At 47.0% G+C, this 24413-nt stretch overlaps 2 protein-coding genes across 2 annotated transcripts in view; both read right to left on the reverse strand.

Annotated features, from left to right (window-relative positions):
• The window catches only part of LOC143766619 (uncharacterized), a 134436-nt gene that overhangs the window by 88972 nt on the left and 21051 nt on the right, over nt 1–24413 (reverse strand). The gene's annotated exons all lie outside the window — the stretch shown is intronic.
• LOC143767082 (uncharacterized) overlaps nt 14085–24413 on the reverse strand; it is a 41336-nt gene continuing 31007 nt past the window's right edge. The window contains exons 2-4 of the mRNA XM_077255106.1: nt 22195–22813; nt 15705–16653; nt 14085–14256 (exon numbers count right to left, since the gene is read on the reverse strand). Of these exons, the coding sequence (XP_077111221.1) occupies nt 14085–14256; nt 15705–16576 (1044 nt within the window). The 5' untranslated portion in view covers nt 16577–16653; nt 22195–22813. The remainder of the gene's footprint in view (nt 14257–15704; nt 16654–22194; nt 22814–24413) is intronic.

Below are 24413 nucleotides of genomic sequence, written 5' to 3' on the forward strand. Positions count from 1 at the left end.
GCTTTCAACCACACCTGGCTAGGGGGATTCCTGAGTCGCTTCCAGGCTGGCTGGAACATACCAGCACCTGTGATCCGGTGCCCTGGACTGAGGCTGCCTTACACCAGTAAAGAGGTAAAGAGACTGCATCCTTGTGTCCTCTGTTTCTTACTATACCATCCCTGCTGCCATAACATTACCCCAATGGAACCCTTTACGCAGCATTGGTCACCCCTGACCAAATAACACAGGTGGCGTTATGAACATTCTTATTCCTAAAAACTCCTTTAAAGACCTTTCCTTTAATTTGGACACCCAGGGCCACGGACCGGCTCGCTGCCACCGTGACCACCCCTTTAATGACGACCAGACCCGGTACCGAGTGCCCCTAGGTCCTAGCGGTGCACTCCAAAAGTTGGCGTCACGAACAGGCTGAACCGACCCAGCAAACTGGGTCTTGTGCACTTCAGAGACTGTGATTTATTGAGAGACCATTGAACTGTTAATTGCTGCCATTAACACCACCATTGCAGCGCCATGTGGAGTGCAGGAGGAGTTGGGCATGTTGTCATGGGCGGGGCTTGGAAAAACAGCAAAAAGTTATGGCCGCCCCTCACCAATACTACTATGTCCGAGAGATCTGTCCATCAATAAGAGAAGTCCACCTCCTACTCTGGGATGGGGGAAGCAAGGAAGAAGTAACCGCCCACAGAAGAGAATGCGAGAAGTCCACCTCCTACTCTGGGATGGGGGAAGCAAGGAAGAAGTAACCGCCCACAGAAGAGAATGCGGGAAGAGCAGAAGGAAGATGTGTAACACCCTAGGTTACTGGTTGTTGCAGTGGCATTGCTTTCCTCACGGGGAAAGTGATGTCATGCTTGGAAGCGAGGAAAGATCCCTTTATCAGGTACTCACAAACATACATGTTCTAACTCTAGGCCAGAAGGGGGAGCTCTGATTCAGTTTGTGGGTGGCTCCCATAGATATATTCTGGCTGGAGGGAAAGTAGTCAGTCTGTAAGAGAGACAGAGGAAAAGGGCCGTGCAGATGAGAAGATCTATAGCTCCTTTGAATAAATTGTGGGGCCATGCAGCCATGTGAGGTGCTGCAGCTCCTGGAAAGGAGAGACAAAAGGACGGAACAAGCTGTAGAGAGCGAGAAGGAGGAAAAGGAGCAAAGGAGAGTTGAGAGCTGGAGAGAAGCTGCGACTGAGCTTCCTCCACGCTGAGCGCAGATACCGGTAGCCGGAAGACCGAGGTTGTGGAGGTAACTCTATGCCCCATGGCAGAAACCAGCGGACAGATTGCAAATCACCTGTCCACCATTAACACCCGAAGATACAGTAGCAGATAGAGCCAGGGTTGTGATAGAGATCCTGTAAAAAAGCTTGAGTTACCTGTCATGCGGGTAGTGTCCTACCTAAAGTGGGACAGAGAGAAAACATGAGGATCTTGTGTGAGGCCTAAGGCAGCAAGGGACTGCAACGTAGCGTTAGAAGGAAGGCTTCCAACCCCACCTGGCTAGGGGGATTCCAGATTCGCTTTCAAGCTGGCCCTTGGTGAAATGTCACTGTACGCCGAGGGTACCTCGGCCTCAAGTCCCGCTGCAACCCCTGCACTAGACAACACCCTGGTGGGCCCCTTACCTACCCCACCAACTCCAAGGCCCGGAGGGATAGACCATTGACTACACTGGGACCAGGGGGACGGCAGCCTGGACCAGATGACAGCTCTGTTAGTTCCAGTCAGTGGGCCCTGGGTTAACTATACCGAACCCGTGGTGTTTGAAGAGGGACCCACAGGAGCGGACTTGATAGCACTCCAAGGAGAAATCCCCATTATAACCTAGCGGGAGTACTCTAGACGTCGGGAAAAGCAAGAGAGGCAGCAGTCCCTGGCAGGGCAGGCATAAGAGGAAGTAGAGAGTTAACTAAATGTTGCTAAGAGTTTAAAATGACTGCTAAAGTTTAAAATTTCGTTTGTTTAAAGAAACACTAAGACCATGGACAGTGAATGGTCCACAAACTTTCCTGTAAATAGTTGTCACTAGGGTTGAGCGAAACGGGTCGGCAATTTTCAGAAGTCGCCGACTTTTGGCAAAGTCGGGTTTCATGAAACCCGACCCGACCCCTGTGTGGGGTCGGCCATGAGGTCGGCGATCTTCTGAATCTGGAATCGGAATTCCGATACCGATTCCCGATATGTTTAAGCTATCGGGAATTGGTATCGGAATTCAGATTTAAGTGTAAAATAAAGAATTAAAATAAAAAATATCGCCATACTTACCCTCTGACGGGCCCTGGTACTAACCGGGAACCTTCCTTCCTTAGAATCAGCCTTCCAGGACCTTGCGGTGACGTCGCGGTGACGTCGCGGCTTGTGATTGGTCGCGCGGCCCCCATGTGACCGCTCGCGCGACCAATCACAAGCCGCGATGTCACCGTGACGTCACCGAAGGCCCTGGAAGGGCTGATTCTTAGGAAGGAAGGCTGCCGGAACGAAGCCGAGGGTGAGTATATTCCTATTAGGTATATACTCACCCTCGGACACGATCTTTATCTTAAAGAGTGTATTTGTCTTAAAGTGACCTGAAGAAAACCGTTTGGCGTGGCCGAAGACAAGGTCTAGATGTTACGCCTTGTAGCCCGCCCAAACCTACATTGGGGGTTTATGGCTGTTCCATTAAAAATTTAAAGTTTATTATTGAATACAATCAAAAACGAAACAAAACACTAAAATAATTTCAATTTCAAACACCAGGCTACTCAAAAGTTGACCTACTTATACCTAACAAGGTAGTGATGCGGGATAGGGTGTGGGTGTATTTACTTCCACTAGTCGCCCCTATTTGAACCCTACCTGCCAGTGGACGTTGACCCCCTCTTGGACGCAATATGGCACCCCCGCTCCTCGGCGGCTCACCCTGTAGCCCTAAAAGTCCCTTAAAAACTTATAGTATTGAACTCAATCTCAAAACAAAAACACTACAAAAAATCACCTCAGATCAGCTGGAATCTGTAAACCAGTCTAAAGAGCAGTCCAACAATTAGGGGACTATAAACTGGGACGATTGGCAAATTATTACCAGTATCAGCCACCAACAAAATTCCTGCCAGGTGCAAATAACCAATATTGATAGTCTGGTGCTCCTAATGAGTTAATGGGGCAATCATAATTTGATAGCTATTGCTCCCCCTCATGAATCCCTAGAGAAGTACCCTACTTACCAGCAGAGGTTGGCACTCTCTTGGACGCAATGTGGCTCCCCCGCTCCTCGGCGCATAACCCTGAGAGCCCTTAAAGTCCCTTAACAACTTCTAGTATTGAACTCAGTCTCAAAACAAAAACACTACAGAAAAATTACCTCAGATTAGCTGAAATATAATCATCGAAGATCAATGGACATAAACTCTCTGTATAGTGGAAACATATCCGTTCAGGCTAGGTCCTAGTCCCTCAGTAATATATTGCTGGGTGTTAAATAAACCTTAGGTTGAAAGCACCCTAACTAAAGCTATATCTGAGATCGCATGTCCATCATAAATAAGGTCTTTAACAGCATGCCTATATAAAAGCAACCCTTATGGAGCACATCCAAGATAGATTGATTACATCAACCTCGCCTCGCCTCGTTTCCCTCCCGTGATACAGCTCCTTAGGAGGCATATGGGATAATCTGTGCATATCTATAACATCAGAGGTAAATGCAGCGCCTGGTTGCAGGTGTAGATACCTCCATGGCCGAGGTGCCTTTAAATACCTAAACGGCAAAACATTTGATTCCAGGTTAAACACACATAATAAGAACCTTAGGGCTACTTACTATCAATTTGTCCCCATTCTCAAACTGCGCATGTCCACATGCTAGACAGAAGAGGTCCTCTATGTTATTGTCACGATCCATGTTTGGATCTGTGGCAGATCTGGGTTCCTTCAGATTAAAACCTTTTTTCCTTTCAGGTCATCAGGGGTTAATGCAGTTTTTCCGGTGGCTGCTGGCAGCAGAGAAAGCTAAGTGTGGTGTTATTGTTTCTTTGTCCCTTTGTTGTTTGTTACTTTCCCAGTGTTGTATTAGTGCAGCGGTGGGACCAGTGCTCTCACCTGCCAGTTCCCTACATAGGGATTAGAGCAGGGCAAGTGAGGTGCCCATTCCCCGTTCCCTACCGACAGGCCCACCGTTGTACAGTGTCCCCGGTGTACCCTTGTGTGTTTCGCCATTTTGTGACCGACCACCCGCCAGGTCGTGTCACTCCAGGACAGTCACATCGTGACAGTTATTCACTAAGGACGCGTGTGCCAGAGGCACGGCGTTCCCGCACTGCACATGTCCATATTCTAGACACTAGAGGTCCCTCAGGTAAATCCTCAATAGCGCATGCGATCGCAGCTCGCCCCCACTCTCATGGTGTTATAAACGATGCCACACAGCGCAGGCGTCATGCACTCAGGTTCATAATCAAATCCGCCTGGATTCAACAGTGGTAAGGCTGCGCAGGTGCAGTCAGATATTAAAACATCAGTGCCTGCACAGCAAGAAAGCTAAGTCCTAGCACCTAGCCTATCAAATCTTGTCAAGTTTAACAATGGTGTAACTGCGCAGGTGCAACCAAACTCCAAAGCACCGGCTCCTGCACAGCAAAAGTGCCATATCATAGCACCTACCCCATCATATTGTCGGACACACATCTTAGAGTTCCACACATTCCCCCAGGTTGATGGTGCCAGGACAAATGACATCATATCCACAAAGGTACAACCAGCGAGCAATATTGCCCTTATATTCTTAGCCATGGATCCAAATTCCCTCACTTGTACAGTATATTATGCCCTTCTTGGCCCCTATTACATGACATATTCATCATGCAAAATAAGTTCATTACAAATTAGAGTATTATTTACGTGTCTCCGCATTCTATGCCCTCCCAAAGGTTCATAAGGGGCTTACCCCTCTTAGAGGACATCCTATAATGTCTGGGGTGGGCTCATTAAGTCAGAATGTGGGTATATATATTGATAATGTTTTGCGTCCATTTGTAACATCTTTGCCCTCCTATGTACGATATACGTAAGACTTACTTTCAAAAATCAATGGGGTTTTGGTGGAGAAGGGGACCATTCTGGGCTCAATCAATGTTGAGGCCCTCTATAGCAGTATCCCGCACATAAAGGACACCGTTCTCTCTTGGTTCTCCTCCTATCTCTCTGACCGATCCTTCACTGTATGTTTTGCTGGTTCCTCCTCCTCTCACCTTCCCCTTACTGTTTGGGTTCCTCAAGGATCAGTCCTAGGCCCCCTCCTCTTCTCTTTGTATACTGCCCCTATTGGACAAACAATCAGTAGATTTGGTTTCCAGTACCATCTGTATGCTGACGACACCCAATTATACACCTCTTCTCCTGCTTTCATGCCGACCTTTTTAGAAAACATTAGTGATTGTCTTACCGCTGTCTCTAACATCATGTCCTCCCTCTATCTGAAACTGAACCTGTCAAAAACTGAACTCCTCGTGTTCTCTCCCTCTACTAACCTACCTTTGCCTGACATTGCCATCTCCGTGTGTGGTTCCACCATTACTCCCAAGCAACAAGCCCGCTGCCTTGGGGTCATCCTTGATTCCGAGCTTTCATTCACCCCCCACATCCGATCATTGGCTCGCTCTTCTTATCTGCATCTCAAAAAACATTTCTAGAATTTGCCCTTTTCTTACTTTTGACTCTGCAAAAACTCTTACTGTTTCACTTATTCATTCTCATCTGGACTATTGTAACTCTCTACTAATCGGCCTCCCTCTTACCAAACTCTCCCCGCTCCAATCTGTCCTGAATGCTGCTGCCAGGACCATATTCCTCACCAACCGTTACACCGATGCCTCTACCTTGTGCCAGTCATTACACTGGCTACCCATCCACTCCAGAATCCAGTATAAAACTACTACCCTCATCCACAAAGCGCTACATGGCTCTGCACCACCCTACATCTCCTCTCTGGTCTCAGTCTACCACCCTACGCGTGCCCTCCGCTCCGCTAATGACCTCAGGTTAGCATCCTCAATAATCAGAACCTCCCATTCCCGTCTCCAAGACTTTACACGTGCTGCGTGCTGTGCCGATTCTTTGGAATGCACTACCCAGGTTAATACGATTAATCCCCAATCCCCAGTTTTAAGCGTGCCCTAAAAATGCATTTGTTCAGACTGGCCTACCGCCTCAATGCATTAACTTAACTATCCCTGGGTGGCCTATCAATAAAAAAAAAATTCAGGTTCCTCGCATCATGTTCTCATACACTTTATGCAGTTAATAGCAGTCTGTGTCTGTACTGTTACATACTTAGGCTGTTAACTGGTTCATGCAGCTTTACATGAACACCCGAGCCTAACACTATGGCTGGTCCAAATAACTAAAGCAATTGTTACCATCCACCTCTCGTGTCTCCCCTTTTCCTCATAGGTTGTAAGCTTGCGAGCAGGGCCCTCATTCCTATTGGTATCTGTTTTGAACTGTGATTTCTGTTATGCTGTAATGTCTATTGTCTGTACAAGTCCCCTCTATAAGTTGTAAAGGGCTGCGGAATATGTTGGCGGTATATAAATAAAAATTATTATTTATTATTATTATTATAATGGGTCTCAAGGCACTAGAATATTATTTGAGAACGAGGGCTGTATAATCTGGTGGTGGAGTTGATGGAATTCATCCTGACCCACAGCTATTTTCTTTTTGATGACAAGTACTTCCACCAGCTCAGGGGGACTGCAATGGGTTGCTCTTGTGCGTCATCGTACGCACATCTCCTCCTGGGCTGGTGGGAGGAAACAATTGTCTTTCCAGGAACAGATGGATGGTGGTCTCATAAGATATTGGCTTGGTACCGGTATATAGATGATGTCTTCGTCATTTAGAGTGGGACAGAAACTGAATTCCATAGTTTCGTGCGGTAACTGAATGTGAATCCCATTGGTCTGAGGTTTACATCAGAAAGTGATATGTGTGAACTAGCCTTCCTGGATGTTAAGATAACTATAAAGCCCAATGGTATGCTGGACACCAGGCTATTTCGTAAGCCTACAGCCACGAATGCCCTTTTTCGGTGGGAGAGTCATCATCCTATGTAAGGCACCTCGGCCATGGAGGTATCTACACCTGCAACCAGGCACTGCATTTATCGCTGATGTTATAGATATACACAGATTATCCCATATGCCTCCTGAGAAACTGTATCATGGGAGGCAAACGAGGCGAGGCGAGGTTGATGTTTTTAAGATATAAGTACAGATAAGTTTGCCAGTATTGACTGGGTTTTATTATCGTATCTGTTGACCTGCTTTAGGCATAGTGCAAGAAATGTTTATCCCTTGTATATGGATTTAGGATATTTTCTTTGTTAAGGGCATGTTGCAATAACTATCTTGGATGTGCTCCATTAGGGTTGCACTTATATAGGCATGCTGTTAAAGACCTCAATTATGATGGACATGCGATCTCAGATATAGTTTTAGTTAGGGTGCTTTCAATTTAAGGTTTATTTAACACCCAGTCATATATTATTGAGGGACTAGGACCTATCCTGAAAGGATATGTTTGCACTATACAGAGAGTTTATGTCCATTGATTTTCGATGATTATATTTCGCTTTGGTTCTCATAACTGGAGACCTCACTGAGATAATCATATTTTTCTGAATATGTTGCACTATGATTCTTTATTACAGTTTTTTTCTAGCTGATCAAGATCCATTAAGAGCGTTAGACTATCAATATTAGTTATTTATACTTGGCAGTGAATTTTGTTGGTGGCTGATACTGGTAATAAATTGTCAATCGTCCCAATTCATAGTCCCCTAATTGTTGGTCTGCTCGTTAGACTGGTTTACAGATTCCAGCTGATCTGAAGTGATTTTTCTGTATTGTTTTTGTTTTGAGACTGAGTTCAATACTACAAGTTAAGGGACTTTCAGGGCTCCCAGGGTAGCCGCCGAGGAGCGGGGGCGCAACAAGGAGTCCAAGAGGGTGCCAATCTCCGCTGGTAGGTAGGGTACTTCTCCAGGGATTTATGAGGGTGAGCAATTGGTATCAAAATATGATTTCCCCATTAACCCCTTAGGAGCGCCAGAGTATCAATATTGGTTATTTGCACCTGACAGTGAATTTTGTTGGTTGCTGAAACTGGTAATAATTTGCCAATCATCCCAGTTTATAGTCCCCTGACTGCTCTTTAGACTGGTTTACAGATTCCAGCTGATTGGAGGTGATGTTTTTGTAGTGTTTTTGTTTTGAGATTGAGTTCAACACTATAAGTTATTAAGGGGAATTCTAGGTCTATCAGGATGAGCTGCAGAGGAGCAGGGGCGCCATATTGCGTCCAAGAGGGTGTCAACCTCTGCTGGCAGGTAGAGTTCAAATAGGGGTGACTAGGGTGAAGTAAATACACCCACACCCTATCCTGTATCACTACCTTGTTAGGTATAAGTAGGTCAACTTTTGAGTGGCCTGGTGGCATTTTAAAATTGAAATTAATTTAGTGTTTTGTTTGGGTTTTCATTGTATTCATTAATAAACGGTAAATTTTTAATGGAACAGTGATAAACCCCAAACGTAGGTTTTGGGTGGGCTACAAGGCCTAACATCCAGACCTTGTCTTCGGCCACGCCAAACTGTTTTCTTCAGGTCACTTTAAGACAAATACACTCTTTAAGATAAACATTAATAAACAGTTTCTTCACTGTAAATAATGAACGGTCTCTTCTTTGGTCATATATAAAACCAGTAGAAAGCACCTATGGAGGTGCCAACTATTTACTTGAAAGTTTGTGGACCATTCACTGTCCATGGCCTCAGTGTCTCTTTAAACAAACGAACTTTAAACTTTAGCAGTCATTTTAAACTCTTAGCAACATTTAGTTAACTCTCTACTTCCTCTTATGCCTGGGACTGCTGCATCTCCTGCTTTTCCTGATATCTACAGTGCTCCCGCCAGGTTATAATGGGGATTTCTACTTGGAGCACTATCATGTCCGCCACTGCGGGTCTCTCTTCAAACACCATGGGTTTAGTATAGTTAACCCAGGGCCCACTGGCTGGAACTAATGGAGCTGTCAACTGGTCCAGGCTGCCATCCCCTGGTCCCAGTGTAGTCGATGGCCTATACTGAAGGCTTCGGGATCCGCAATCCAGAGCACTGCTAACAGGGCTGGCTGAGACCGGTGTTGTGAATTTGGTTTTTGGGCTCCCCCGGTGGTCACTGGTGGTACTGGACTTGTATGCTTCTCTTTCTCTGTTCACCTGTTTCCATCAGGATATGGGAGTATCCTATTTAGCCTTGCTACTCAGTCATTCTAGTGCCGGCCATCAATAATGTAACCAGAGTCTTTCTGTTGCATGTACCTGCTCCAGTCTTCTGATCAGCTAAGTTGGACTATTTAGTCCTTTGTCTATTTTTGCTTGTTTTGTCCAGCGTGCAGTTATGTGACTCTCTGCAGCTGGAAGCTCTTGTGGGCTGAAATTACCACTCCGGTGTCATGAGTTGACACATGAGTTTAAGGTAATTTCAGGATGGTATTTTCTAGGGTTTTGTAGCTGACCGTGAAGTCCCCTTTTTGTATTTTTCTGCTATCTAGTTAAGTGGGCCTCGCTGTGCTAATCTGCTTTCATACTACGTGTGTCTTTTCATCTGAATTCACCGTCATTATATGTGGGGGGCTGCTATCAACTTTTGGGGTTTTCTCTGGAGGCAAGCCAGGTCTGTGTTTCTTCTACCAGGGGTAGTTAGATCTCCGGCTGGCGCGAGGCGTCTAGAGAAAACGCAGGCACGCTCCCCGGCTACTTTTAGTTGCGTTAATAGGTTTAGTATCGCGGTCAGCTCCAGTTTCCATCACCCGAGAGCTTGTCCGTTTATTCTTATGCTCCCAACGTTCCCCTGCCATTGGGAACCATGACAGACCGGCCAGTCTGAAGGCACATCCAGAGTTCCCTTTGCAGGTGGAAATCAGTGCCTACCTACTAGCGCCTGGGTGTTGTAGTACTTCCCTGCTGAGCACCTCGGGATAGTCCTCACAACTGTCATGTATGTTTCTTATGTTCTTTCTCTCCGTCCCACAGATGATATGGATAGGACGCACCCGTATGACGGGGTAGGCCTGGAGCTATTTTATAGGGACCCTAGAGATGCCCCTCTCCCACAATTTGCCTCCGATGTCTTCATTAGGTGAATTAGGTGAGACAGCCAACCTATAATCAACTGTCCTGCCGCTGTTTGAAGTAATGCGTGGAGCTCAATACTTCCTCGGCGTTCCGGCCACGCTCCTCAGTGGGATGTTGCCGATCTCGGGGCACGACTCCTACTGGTTCTCTCGCCTTTTTGCTGTGATCTCGTTTCTCACTTCTCCACAATAAACCTCACTTCTTGTCTTTTCTTAGGATGCCGCCGCAATGTTGAGCAGGCGCGGCTCCATAACGATCTGTCCTGTTCACTAGGCCACTGTCAGGATCCCACCCCTGACAAGGACCCCCCCTGAATCTTCCCAAGCAACCTCTTCTCTCACTAGGTGTTGCCTGGGCAAAACCCAGTCAGCTTCTCCCTAACTTCCTATCCAGCCCCTAGTTTTACCCAAGTGTGAGGAGTGGCCTAATACATAGAACCCTTTGCTCCCCCTGGTGGCCAGAGTGTGAAGTGTAATGTGTGACTGTGATACCTGGTCAGGTGAACTCCTTTAATGCAATCAGAGGTACCATCACTCCCCTTAGTGGCAGAGCGACATTACTGCAATGACCAGGTCTCTGGGGCACTGCACTCCCCCCCCCCCGGTTAAATCCAGTACTCCCGGACTGGGAAGAAGAACAACAATACATGTTAGCAAAAGACATACAAAATTTTGAAATGCAATGAACAAGTAAATTTAACAGTACTTCCCTTTATGGGAGGTGAGGACACTTGAACGTTACAAACAGAAACATATTTAAAGTTTTTAAATAACACTTATTAAATGACTAACTATAAATAGCCATCTTTACCCAGCCAGGTATTCTACCTATTAAGTGCAAATTCTGGAACAATAATTTAACTTTTCCTTTAAGGGCGTATAGGCTGAACCCACTAAAGGCTTACTATGAACTCTAAAATATAAATTAACTTTGTCTTTTTCTTTTCTAAATGCAATATTTTCTTTACTCTCTGATTCTGAACATGCAGGACCGCCTGGCTACTTGTCCGGGCCTACTGCCTCTTCTCTTTTGCAAGCTTAATTCTTCTTTATTCACAGTATAAGGTCAATCAACCATCTCTCTATGGTTTCCAGGAGGACTCACTAACCCCTATGGGTTCACTTTCTTTGAAATTCGGCTTTCAATTCTTTCCTGTCCTCAATCTCTAATAACATCATTAAACATGTTCTATTTTAAGTAACTACACACTATCTACTACTATTCAACATTTTCAAAGTAACATTATACTTAAGTGCAAGATGTGAACATCCCCTTTAAGAGGAACACCAAGTCTCTTTGAGGTAGTGCAAGTCTCAAGTTGCGAGTCCGTTTACAGCAGGAACTTCTGCGCTGTTTCCAGGAACAGTCTCTTCAAAAGCTCCTTTTCTTGTAAAACCAGTAGAGGGCACCTTTAAGAAGGTGTGAACTATTTACAGCATCAGTTTGTGAACCATTCACCGTCCATGATTCGGCAGTCTTTAAAACAGTGATGAACAAAAAGCAGAAAACCAAAAAGCAAAAACAATAGGGATCCCGGGTAAACAAAGGGATCCCTTTAAGAATAACCCTGGTCGGGTATTAGCAGCAACACGGAGACAAACAGTTAAATGAACTATTTACAGTTTTATGGCTTTAAGGCTTACTCCGGTTCTGGCAGCCTCCACCGGGGCTTTACCTGACAGGTGGCCCTCTGTGGCCCAGGCAGGCTTGACTCCAAGTCTACTCCCAGTGCCAGGTACACTCCATGAGTTTGAGCCTTCTGCACGACCAGGTCGTGCACTGCGATGAGTGTCTGCGTGGGCCGGTGGATAACGCTGGCAGCGGCAGAGGCTGCTGCAGCCGCTTCAGCGGCAAGCTCCTCCCCCTCGGTTCTGGATACCGCCAGGACGGCTGTACAGCACTGCATATCCCGGGCCCACCAACCTCTTCCCTTTAGATGCCGGCGATACGTCACCACATCTCCCGGCCTCAAGAGGGACTTGGCGCCGTCTCCACACAGGCAGGGTTCCACCTCGTCCCGGGTGATGCGGACTCTCAGGGCCGCTCCAATTTCTTGGACGAAGCCTTTCCCCTCCTGGGGCTGGTAGACAATCACAATGCCCCATTTCGGCAAGGAGCCATCCAGCAGCTCACCTCACACTTCCCGCTCCACTTCCCACTCCACTTCCCGCTCCACTTCCCGCTGGAACTCCGCGATTAGGTGGTTCCGATATTCTCCCCAAGGGAAGGGCCCGAGGTCGTGCCCCCCCGGTAATTCGGGGCCAGGCGGCGGGGCCATCAGGGCGTCAATGGTCGCGGTAGTGACTGGATCAGGTGCGGGGGTGAGGCGTCCTCCCCGGGGGTCGCGGCACTGAGAACTTATGCTTGAGGTAACTCCTCCGGTGCCACTCCACTCTCCTGAGGGAGGCGTACGGACTGGGGACCGTTCAGGCATGGGATGCCCCCCCGGCAGCTCCCATGGGTCTAAATCCTCCAGCGGGGGCATGTCGGCATAGTCCTCTGGTGACGGGGGCCAGTGCGGGGCCATTCTTTTCCGCAGGAATTCTCTGGTCTTCAGTCCCACCTCATCTGAGTCATAGTTTTGTTTCTTCGGTCTCCGCCCCCCATAGAAGATCAGGAGGCGGGTTTCAGCTGCTGACGGATACGTCCTCAGGACACAGTAATATTTAGACTGGGCGGCCATTGTCTTTCGAGCTCTCCAGCTTGTGTACGCCCTCTCCACGGCCTTCTTCTACTCCTGCGCTCCTCTTGGCGCTGTAATGGCGGCGGTTTTGGCGGGAACTTTTGGCGGCAATAGCAATACACAGTCTTTGCAATAAATCACGGTTCAAGCACAATTCAATCACAGTTCCAAGGCACACATGACCTGATTCTTCAGGCTTAAGTAGATCCTAATAACCAGAAGTCCGAATACATGCTAAATAATCCAGGGGAAAGTACCAGTGTACATATAATAGTAACCCGGATTTATTAAGCCATTGCTCCAACTACTTAATATTAGAAACAGGAGAACCAGGAGCCAGGAGTAAATAACTATATAAACATCTTTATTAATATAGCGATATTAAAAGCAGAATAATCAAAACAGGTGTTTACAAAACAACACATGGGTGGGGGGTAAAAAGGAAAGCAAACCCCAAAATCCCAAAAACTCCCAGTAATAAGGGCGGTGCCAAATGTAACTAGTTGAAATCAGTACATGCCCTTTGGCAAATATGACAGAGGAAAATGTCCTTAATAAGTAGGCACCACAGCCCCCCTTATGCAGGGGCTAGTAATAGCATGGGAAGCTGAAAGCTCAATCATTGCTCTGTGCATGAATCAGGCAGCCTGAGGTAAGTGCATGCCGCAAGCTGTAATAAGTAACCCCCTATGTAGCACTTGCAATGGTTGGCAGATAAAAGCTTACCCTGGCATGGGAGAGAGAGGGAGAAGGGGGTCCCGCCGGTAGATGAGCCCCGACGAGCGTTTCGCAGCGTGTACACGCTGCTTCCTCAAGGGGGAGTGATACTGAGTGTACAGGACCTGCCTATAACCTCCTAACCTAGGTCACATGTGTGGCAGCCTCCAATCCTAGTGGCGCTGTCGGCGCATGCGCACTGCGGCAGGCAGGCTCCGCACAAGGACCTAGCGTCAAACCAAGCACGCAGGTCAGGAGGCGAAGTTCCGGACCTGCGCACAGGGAAAGAAGACGCCGGTCCATGCGCAGCAGCCACCCGCACGCAGGGCGATGCGCACGGCCACAGGGGGGCGTGTGCCGCAGAGTGAAGAAAAGAAACACAGGTAAAACCATAAGTAAACATGGAAAAAGAAGGGAGGGAGGGACACTGAACATTATAGCCATTAAACATGCATCAACCTAACCCCAATGTGCCAACAATAATAACGGTTTGCAACAAACGTAACATTAGTGAATATCAAATATTGAGATGGCTGAGGCGCCAGGGGTAGTGTTGATATCTTCCAATGGTTGGTGAATCAAGATGTTCCAGGAGTCCACAGATGTAATGATATGTTGATTCCAGAGAGATGGATATCCAAAGTGAAAAAGGGAGGACCAAGGCAGAGCCCAATGATTACTAATAACAAAAAATGGAAAAAATAATACATAATTAAAAACAAGATAAAAACATAAGAAAGAACACACCGGAGGGGACATGCTGATAATACATGATGGGGCAACCCATATCAAGAGAGGATCGGAGCTAGATGAAAGGGAAGGACACAACCAAAACCAAACTACAAGAATGGGGCGAAACTAAGGGATTCGTTCAGGCCTTTAGGGGTCATAGTGTCAAGTATAGTAATCCACTTAGTTTCAATTTGGGCTAAACGTTTTTTGTTATCCCCACCCCTGACGCCCAGGTGGAGGACATCAATCCCCCTCACTTCAAGCAATTTCCCATTGCAGCGATGATGGAGCTTAAAGTGACGGGGGATTGTTTTGAGTTCCACCCCGGGGGACGCCGTCCTGGCCGCGCCAATGTCCCGCACATGTTCCCTAACACGAACTCTAAGTTCGCGCGTAGTGAGGCCAACGTATATCCTGGGGCACGGACACGTGGCATAATATATCAAATTAGTGGTCCCACAGGAAATACGTTCTTTGATCTGGAATGTTTTTGCGCCATCACTAGAAACAAATTCGGAGCAGCGCAGGACATTGGCGCAGGCAAGACAGTGACCACACGGGGTGCACCCAGGGCGGGAGCCACCTGTGCCAAAAAAATTTCTTGCTGGAGCTGGCACATAGTGGCTCCTTACCAACATATTGCTAAGGTTAGTACCTCTTCTGGGAGTCATGAGGGGTGAGGTACCCAGGGTGGCACACAGGGAAGGCTCGGCCCGAAGAATCGGCCAGTGCCTTTTCAATATAGACCGCATACTCTCCCATTCGTGATTGTAGGTGGAGATGAATCTAATATGCCCATCTCCACCTACAGAGCGACGCCGAGCCCTAGAGTGCAGAAGATCACCCCGTTGTGTTGAACGTGCCCGGTCGTATCCGGCCTTTATAGATCTGCGGCTGTAGCCACGAGCCGCAAATCTATTTTTTAGTTCAAGAGCCTGTGATTCGAACTTAGCCTCCGTGGAGCAAATTCGTCGCACCCTAAGGAACTGTCCGACCGGGACAGCCCCAATGGTGGCCGGATAATGGGCTGAGGATGCATGCAGTAGGGAATTAACAGCGGACGGCTTCCTGTAGACATCCGTCTGGATGCGCCGGTCAGAATCGACCTCCAGACGGATGTCCAGGAAGTCGACCGCAACCTCACTGCAATGATGTGTAAGCCGTACATTGACCGAGTTTTCATTAAGACACCTCATGAAATCCCCAAGCTGGTGGGCAGACCCCCCCCACAAAAACAGAATGTCGTCAATATAGCGATACCAGCACAGCATATGGGCAGCAAGCGGTGGGCCCCCGTCGCCAAAAATCTCCCTCTCCCAGGCGCCAAGGAAGAGGTTGGCGTACGAGGGCGCACACGCCGCGCCCATGGCTGTGCCACGCCTTTGAAGGTAGAACCTGTCTTTAAAGACGAAAAAATTGTGGGTGAGGATGTACTCCACCAGCTCGAGGATTAGCCCACACATAGGGCTGCCCAGGTCGGAGGCCCCCAGGAAGCGACGAACCGCTGCCAACCCGTGGGAATGATCTATGCAGGTGTAAAGGCTCTCGACATCGGCCGTAACAAAGATGGTGCCCGGGTCCACAAGGATACCATCGACCCTAGCCAGGACGTCCGTCGTGTCTTTTACAAAAGAGGGCAAGGTCTCCACCAATGGTTTAAGGTAGTAGTCAATGAAGCGGCAAACTGGGTCACATATGCCGTCAATACCCGACACGATGGGACGGCCCGGAGGGTCGAGGGCATCCTTGTGGACCTTGGGCAATACATAAAAAGTCGGGACTCTTGGTGACTTTACCAGCAGCCCATCAAACACCTGCTTGGTGATGACACCATCATCAAGAGCCCTGATAAGGATGTTTTCCAATTCCCGCAGGAAGGAAACCGTGGGATTGGAGGACAACTTGAGGTAAGTATTGGGATCTCTAAGCTGACGGAAAACTTCCCGCTCATACTTAACACACGGCCAGATCACCACGTTCCCCCCCTTGTCCGCTTGCTTAAAGACCACGTCTTTCAAAGATTTAAGTTGTTGTATGGCTTGGCGTTGTTTAAAGGTCAGGTTGTCATATGTGCGCCGTGCTGACAATTTCTTGAAGTCCTCACCCACCAATCTGGTGAAGACTTCTATTGCTGGAGATAGGGACAAGGGGGGAAACTTGGTCGATCTGGGGCGGGTGAAGGCGGGAAATTTACTTACATCCAATGGCTGTTGTTCCTCAAGTAAGTCCTCCAAGTCACGAAGAGTTTCCCTCTCTAGTTCGCTCATCCCCTCCGTACAGTCTCTGCTAATGTGAAGCTTCCTTAGGATGAGTTTACGCGAAAACAGATGTAAATCCTTCAACGCTGCAAAGTAATCAAAAGAGTTAGTAGGGGAAAAGGTGAGACCCCTACTAAGAACATAAATCTGATCCTCTGAGAGAGTATGGGTAGAGAGATTGAGCACTTGTAAGTGACCCTGTGTACCCACCTGGGCAGCCCTTCCTCCCGATGTTTGGGACTTATTATGTTGTCTAGTAACCATTCTTTTGTCGCTGGATCCCAGAGAGGCAGTACTGTTAGAGTGAGAGGTGGTGATGGTGTCTTCCTCACAGGTAGATTTGTTAGATCGAGTAGAAGTGGACCTTGATCTAGAGTAGGGGCCATTTCTTGATCTATTACGGGAACGACCCAACGGATTTTGCCACCTATACACTCTCGACTGCTGCTTGTCTTGGATATCACGCTGGAATTTTTTAGCTTTTGTGGCCTGTATCTCCTTGGCCCACCTCTGCAGATCCGTATCAATTTCATCATTTAGCTTTTTTAAATTGTCGCCTGTCATATCTTTATGTAGGGTGGCCTGTAAACTCTCAATCTCAGTCTCAATGAGATCCAGGGATTTTTGGTTCATTTGTTTAAGTAGGGTCATAAACCCTAAAGAGCAGGTATTACTAAGGTCCTCCCATTTGCCCCTAAAATCTTCATCATCGATCTGAAAGGAAGGGAACACTTGAATACGAAGTCCCCTAGGTATAAGGTCTTTCTGAATATATTTATTAAGGAATTCATAGTTCCACCAAATCCTCGTTCTTTTGTGAAGAAGGGCGCCGACAGCGCCACTAGGATTGGAGGCTGCCGCACATGTGACCTAGGTTAGGAGGTTATAGGCAGGTCCTGTACACTCAGTATCACTCCCCCTTGAGGAAGCAGCGTGTACACGCTGCGAAACGCGCGTCGGGGCTCATCTACCGGCGGGACCCCCTTCTCCCTCTCTCTCCCATGCCAGGGTAAGCTTTTCTCTGCCAACCATTGCAAGTGCTACATATGGGGTTACTTATTACAGCTTGCGGCATGCACTTACCTCAGGCTGCCTGATTCATGCACAGAGCAATGATTGAGCTTTCAGCTTCCCATGCTATTACTAGCCCCTGCATAAGGGGGGCTGTGGTGCCTACTTATTAAGGACATTTTCCTCTGTCATATTTGCCAAAGGGCATGTACTGATTTCAACTAGTTATATTTGGCACCGCCCTTATTACTGGGAGTTTGTGGGATTTTGGGGTTTGCTTTCCTTTTTACCCCCCACCCATGTGTTGTTTTGTAAACACCTGTTTTGATTATTCTGCTTTTAATATCGCTATATTAATAAAGATGTTTATATAGTTATTTACTCCTGGCTCCTGGTTCTCCTGTTTCTAATATTAAGTAGATCCTGTTCGTGACGCCAAGTTTGGAGCGCTCCCAGACGCAGGGCCCTGGGGTACTCGGTACCGGGCCTCTCTGTCTCGGTCTTGGGGTTGTCACGGTGGCCTGACCCGGTCCATGACCCTGCTAAGGGGCGTCCAATTAAAGGTGGTGGTGCGTTGAAATAACGAGGACACAGGGTTGCAGTCTCTTTACCTCTTTACTGAAGGCTTCGGGATCCGCAATCCAGAGCACTGCTAACAGGCCTGGCTGAGACCGGCCGGTCTGAAGGCACATCCAGAGTTCCCTTTGCAGGTGGAAATCAGTGCCTACCTACTAGTGCCTGGGTGATGTAGTACTTCCCTGCTGAGAACCTTGGGATAGTCCTCACAACTGTCGTGTATGTTTCTTATGTTCTTTCTCTCCGTCCCCCAGATGGTTCTCCCGCCTTTTTGCTGTGATCTCGTTTCTCACTTCTCCACAATAAACCTCGCTTCTTGTCCTTTCTTAGGATGCCGCCGCAATGTTGAGCAGGCGCGGATCCATAATGATCTGTCCTTTTCGCTAGGCCACTGTCAGGATCCCACCCCTGACAGGGACCCCCCCTGAATCTTCCCAAGCAACCTCTTCTCTCACTAGGTGTTGCCTGGGCAAAACCCAGTCAGCTTCTCCCTAACTTCCTATCCAGCCCCCAGTTTTACCCAAGTGTGAGGAGTGGCCTAATACATAGAACCCTTGGCTCCCCCTGGTGGCCAGAGTGTGAAGTGTAATGTGTGACTGTGATACCTGGTCAGGTGAACTCCTTTAGTGCAATCAGACATACCATCACTCCCCTTAGTGGCAGAGCGACGTTACTGCAACGACCAGGTCTCTGGGGCGCTGCATCTGCACTGCTCCGCAAGGCTCTGCATGGCTCCGCAAAGCGAGGCTCTGCACTGCTCTGTAAAGCTCTGCGCCTCTCTGCATTGCTCTGCATGGTTCCACAAGGCTCTGCACCTCTCTGCACAGCTCTGCCAGGTTCTGCTCTTGAAAAAGGCCATCACGCCGAAACGCGCGTTGGGGCGGGTGTATGCTGCGGTGGTTCTCATTCTCACATCTCTCAGGTAAACTGCGTGCTATTTGTGCTGTAATTGACTATCACCTAATGATGTAGTTACCTGTTTTGCCAACTCAGTGGTCTATATTATGCACATACTTTACAACTATGATTATTTGTATTCCTCTGTATACTTAGAGCCAGCTGTACAGCATACACCCCAGCGTTTCTCAACATGTGTGGAATAACATCTGCCTTGCTTTTTCCCTTGACTCCTACCCTGATCTTGTTTATTAATAAAAATATTTCTACATTTAATAACAACTTAGTCCTTTGGGGTTCTTCTTGATCGTTGTTTGCGGTGGTTTTGTGGTATTATAAGTGCGATTACCCCATTATAATCCATATAATAGCCCACCACTTAATATATTTATTTTATTACATTGGACTGTGGGCATGCGTCTTGTGAAGTTGTTATGTGGCAGGTTCTGCTCTGCAGATTTCATGGACCAGCCAATCCACAGCAAGCCGCCGGGAGTTCATGGACCTGCCGATCCAAAACAAGCCACCTGGAGTTTGTGGACCCACCGATCCACAGCAAGCACCTGCTGAAATCCTCCCAGGTACCTCCTGGACCGATGCCGCAGTGTAGCAGCAATTGTAGAGATCGTAGCTACTCAGATGCAGCAGGAGGAAGACATGAGGTACGTTTCTTTAATAGAAAATCCGTGCGGGTTTATTTGCTTCATGAACCCCTAAGCACAACAAAAGGTAAACGGCCTTCAGAGCAGGCAAAACAACACAAAATGCACTTAGCCTGGGTCTCTGATCCCTCAGGCCTGTGGGCACACAGGCTGGTGTAATGTCCAGCAGGCAGGCTCGGTCTGGAGCCACACACACAGGAGGCCTTCTATCTCCCAAGACACAGACCATGTGCAAACAACAGCCTTCATTATGTAGGCTGTAACCATACCCACAGGTGAGGTATGTGGGTAGCCAGACCCGCCTATCTCTCACAGCTACCCGCCACCCAGTCCCAGGAGCACTAAACAACATCTAAGTGCTCACGTGCACTAAAGTTAAATAATCCGGGTTAGATCACAGGAGCAGCCATCCCTGTGACACATACCTTCCCATTGATTACACGGCCATTTGCTCCTTACAGTATATAAAAATAAATCTGCCCTCCAGGTCTTTTTTTACCAATTGAACCAACCATATCAGTGACTTATGCACAATAGTGACTACCCCTCTAGAATAGGAAGTGTGTGGCGTGTTTTTGCCATTGTATCCAAGGTTTATTCATTTTGGATATAGAGTCTGGTGTTAAGTGGGTTTTCTGAAGGCATATTATCTGTGCCTGCAATTTACATACCTGGGGAATACCATATTCCATTTTCTGGCATTTCCCAGCCACCTAATGTTCCATGAAAGGAATTTAAGTGATGCCATAAAGACTCCATATTGAATTTTGATATAGGATACTATTCCCTTCCAAAGTGTTTACATTTTTATTTGCAGACCTCTCTTGGACGATGAAGTATAGGTACAATGCTTACAGTCAACCATTGACAAATATTGGCCATAGAAATACAACTGGATATGCCTATAAAGTTTCCAAAACTTAAGTATAGGCATAAGAAAATGCTTATTTTATTTTCTATCTGAACCACTAATAACAATTATATTCAATGCATACCTCTTAAAAAAATTATAAAAGGCTTCTACAGAATTGTTGGTCTGACCAACCCAGTTTTTGGTGAACCTAGAGGGCAACTGAGTTTTTGGGCCAGGGATCAAGACGATAGCACCAGCAGAAATGGGTATCTTGCCGCCATCCCATTTCGGATTCTTAAAAATCTCCATCCGCCTTTCCTAAAAGTATTAACACGCGGAGGTATCAAATCAGAACATGAATCCCACCCCTTCCCTATACACTGTTGGCTAATATATTCAGGGGAGGTAAAACATCTTTTAGTTAACCAGTTTATTATCATTTCAACAAGTCGATGTAAGAATAGACTCTGTCTCAATAGTGAGAGAGATATTTCAATTGGTCACTCTAATATCCGCACACAGATGCAGATATAACTATCATCAAATAATTTTTAAACAGTAACGTGCTGGTATCAGGTTAAAAGTCTCCATCTAAAATTCAGTGTTAATACAATAAACTCTTCAGATTAATATGGATTTTCATTACTATCTCTGGCGCCTTTGTCTCCCGGAAATTCACTCTGCTTCCGCTGGATTCCGAAAGAAAATTACCCTCTCGCCATCTACCACCATTAGTCTGGCTGGGTACGCCATTGAATAAATCACATTGAAAGTTTCAGGCATCTCTTAGTTGATATAAATGAAGCTCTCCGTTTCTGCAAATCAGCTGAAAAATTCAGAAACCACACGGTGTTTCCTCTCCACCCCATATGCAGCAGAGAAGGTGGCTCCCAGAAATAGATCACGTATCCATTTTTCCACAAAGTCATAATTTCTTTGTAAGCACATTTCCATTTTATGTTCTGTCACTCGGATACGCTCTGGCCAGAGCACCATTTGGTCCTCTAGACTCGAGATTCTGTCCTCCACCTGTTGAACTTTCTTTCCCAGATTTGACATGTCATTGCGGAGGAGTCCCAAATCAGTTTTAACTTCTTCAATTTTCCCAGTCAGGGAAGCTGTGCTGCTCTGAATGGCAGTTAGCAGTTGTGCGGATTCCTGTTTCAGAGTGGGCTCTGAATCCATATCCTCTGGTTCTTGTGACATTGATGTCTCTCCTTGAGACAATTTGTTTAAAGGTTTCTGAATTGTTGTCAAATTCATTCCCCTGGCGTAGCTCCTCAGCTTGACAGCTGCAGATTGTGATTTATTAGGACTCATAATGCTTTCCCCAAATTATGTATGCAATATAAGAGTAAGTCTTATGACTGGTTATTCAGTATGAATTGATAGGATAACGTTAGAGGTTCGGATATTAATAGTAAGAGGGTTACAAAGTCATGTCCCTACTCAATTTTGCTGCATAATTATGTGCAACAGGCGCAATACTCAAAAAGAGCACTAGATGGCAGCAGCGCCCTGCAGCCTGCAAGTGCATAGAGTTTTATCACACTGGCCAAGTGTCTCCAGCTTGCCCCAGGAAATCACTCCAAACAATGAGGGAAGGGGGAAGAGGGGAAGTTGTTTACCTTCCTTAGTCTGTAAACCCCCGTACTTCTGCTGCAGCTAGCCAGCTATCTTCCACAGCTGTCTCAGGATCTCCTGCCTGCCTCCTCGTCGTGTCTCTCCTCCAACTCCAATGTCTTCTCCACGTACCAGAGAAATCCCAAGATGGCCCCCGCACCTCAGGTCAGTTCCTGCCACCAGCGGTCCCGCGTCTCCAGGGGACCAAGGCCTCAGCACCCAGCCCACAGGCGCTCTCCTCACCCCCCTCGATGCTTTCAACTCACCCGGGAATCGACCTGCAGGTGAGTCACTGACCGTGCATAGCAGATGCCTGTCGACTCCGAGCGCATTCAGCGAGCCGCTGCCTCAGCTCTGCATGTGTGCCGTTTTCCAGGACAAGTGCTAACTCAAATCCTTCCTGTCGGCTCCCTGGTGTCTCCTCCAGCCACACTGAGACAATAACCTGCCGTTTACTAGGCAGGAACCCGATGTTTGTGAAAACGACGGGGAGAGCTCAGTGCTGCACGTCTGCTCTCTTCAGTGTCTTAGCCACGCCCCATCTGAGTTATTTTTGATGGTCAACAAAATCTGATTTTCTAGTAATTTATTTTTCACACTCTACTGTAGGGATGATAATGGTTTCTCTCTGTGTGAGATTTTTGATGCTTAAAGGGGATATCCACTACTTGGACAACCTCTTCTCACTGGAATGGAAAAGATTTATCCAGCTTCTACTCTACAATTCCAAGACATGTTTAAAGTTATGAATTCATTATTTTTCAAAGTTAAAATATATATTCTTTTTTTCTTTCTTGGTTGAAACATGCAGGGAAAATGTATTTAAAGATCATAGAAAACATAGGGAAAAGACTAGTAGAATTCCAAATGCTTTTTGAAAGCAAGTGCATTCTTAAGCTTAAAAGCAAAAAAGGGGAGAAGCCAGCACTGCTTATGGTCAGAACGCAATACATAAGGTGCAAATGCACATACTAAATTCTAACTGATGAAGAAGGACGCCTCTCCTTCGAAACGCGTCGGTCTGATCCTTGTGACACCCCGTACTTTCCTTGAGCTCAGTGACGTCACGCGCTGAGCCCTGTGCCAGCGAGTTCCTCCCTCTGTTGGTTCCCGCTCGTATCCAGGGACACTACCGGCCGGAGTCGTCCCTGGCTCTGTGCAGCTTCAGCATGCTGCTCGGCGGTCAGATTTCTCTGCTTGCCCGCCTGTTTGCCCATACACCTGCCCGACGGACATTATCCTCCAACTGGACCTATATCCATCATCGTATACCGGGCCATTGCAACATAACGGTTAGTGCACGATCCACTTATTTTCAGGCACACCTTCATTCCCGTCTCTAGGTCTCAATCCTGACCAGCGATATCAGGCATATGGTGGTCCTGTGTTGTGCTGGACAGCGCAGCACTTATCCTTCTAACTGTCGTATTGTGCATTATCCAAGCGGAGCATCGGGTGTTTACTTCTAGTTGTTTATTAGCACTGTAGCGCGGACCCAGTTGTTCTTTCTATTTATTGTTTTCACTATCTGACAGTCTAAGCCCCTTTCTGTCTTGGTTCCTGCGGCTCAGTGACTTTGGGAATGCAGCGCTGGTGTATTTCTTTACATTATCTAAATTCTAACTGTATTTCAAATATGAGACATTTAGCAAACAATTGATCAATTCTTTGAGCCACCCCGCCACTTCATGACATTCTCATAATGGGGCAGTCCTACTCTATGTATTTTATTTACATTGTGCCATTACGGCCTCCTAAATGTATTAAGAGTAAAAAAGGAAAGACACACCCACACAGTAGCCCTGCCCGGCCTCAGGCTCTAGTTAATTGTGCACCTGTGTCTCAGCCTGTCTCACCCTTTAACTTTGGTGCTGGTTTGGCAGTGTGGAAGCCAGATCTGAAATGTCCGCACAGGACCTGATCGGCCTTTACCTGCGCTTGCCTTTCCTGGCACCAAGGGAGTGATTCTGAAAATGCTCCAGGTACAGTTCGCATGTAATGGTAATGTAATTTAATGTGGTCTTTCCTTTTATACTCTTTATACATTTAGGAAGCCGTAATGGCACAATGTAAATAAAATACGTAGAGTAGGACTGTCCCATTATGAGAATGCCGTGAAGTGGCGGGGTAGCTCAAACAATTGATGAATTGTTTGCTAAATGTCTCATATTTGAAATACAGTTAGAATTTAGTATGTGCATGTGCACCTTATCTATTGCGTTTT

The sequence above is a fragment of the Ranitomeya variabilis genome, chromosome 4 (genome assembly GCF_051348905.1).
Source record: "Ranitomeya variabilis isolate aRanVar5 chromosome 4, aRanVar5.hap1, whole genome shotgun sequence".
Lineage (NCBI taxonomy): Eukaryota > Metazoa > Chordata > Amphibia > Anura > Dendrobatidae > Ranitomeya > Ranitomeya variabilis.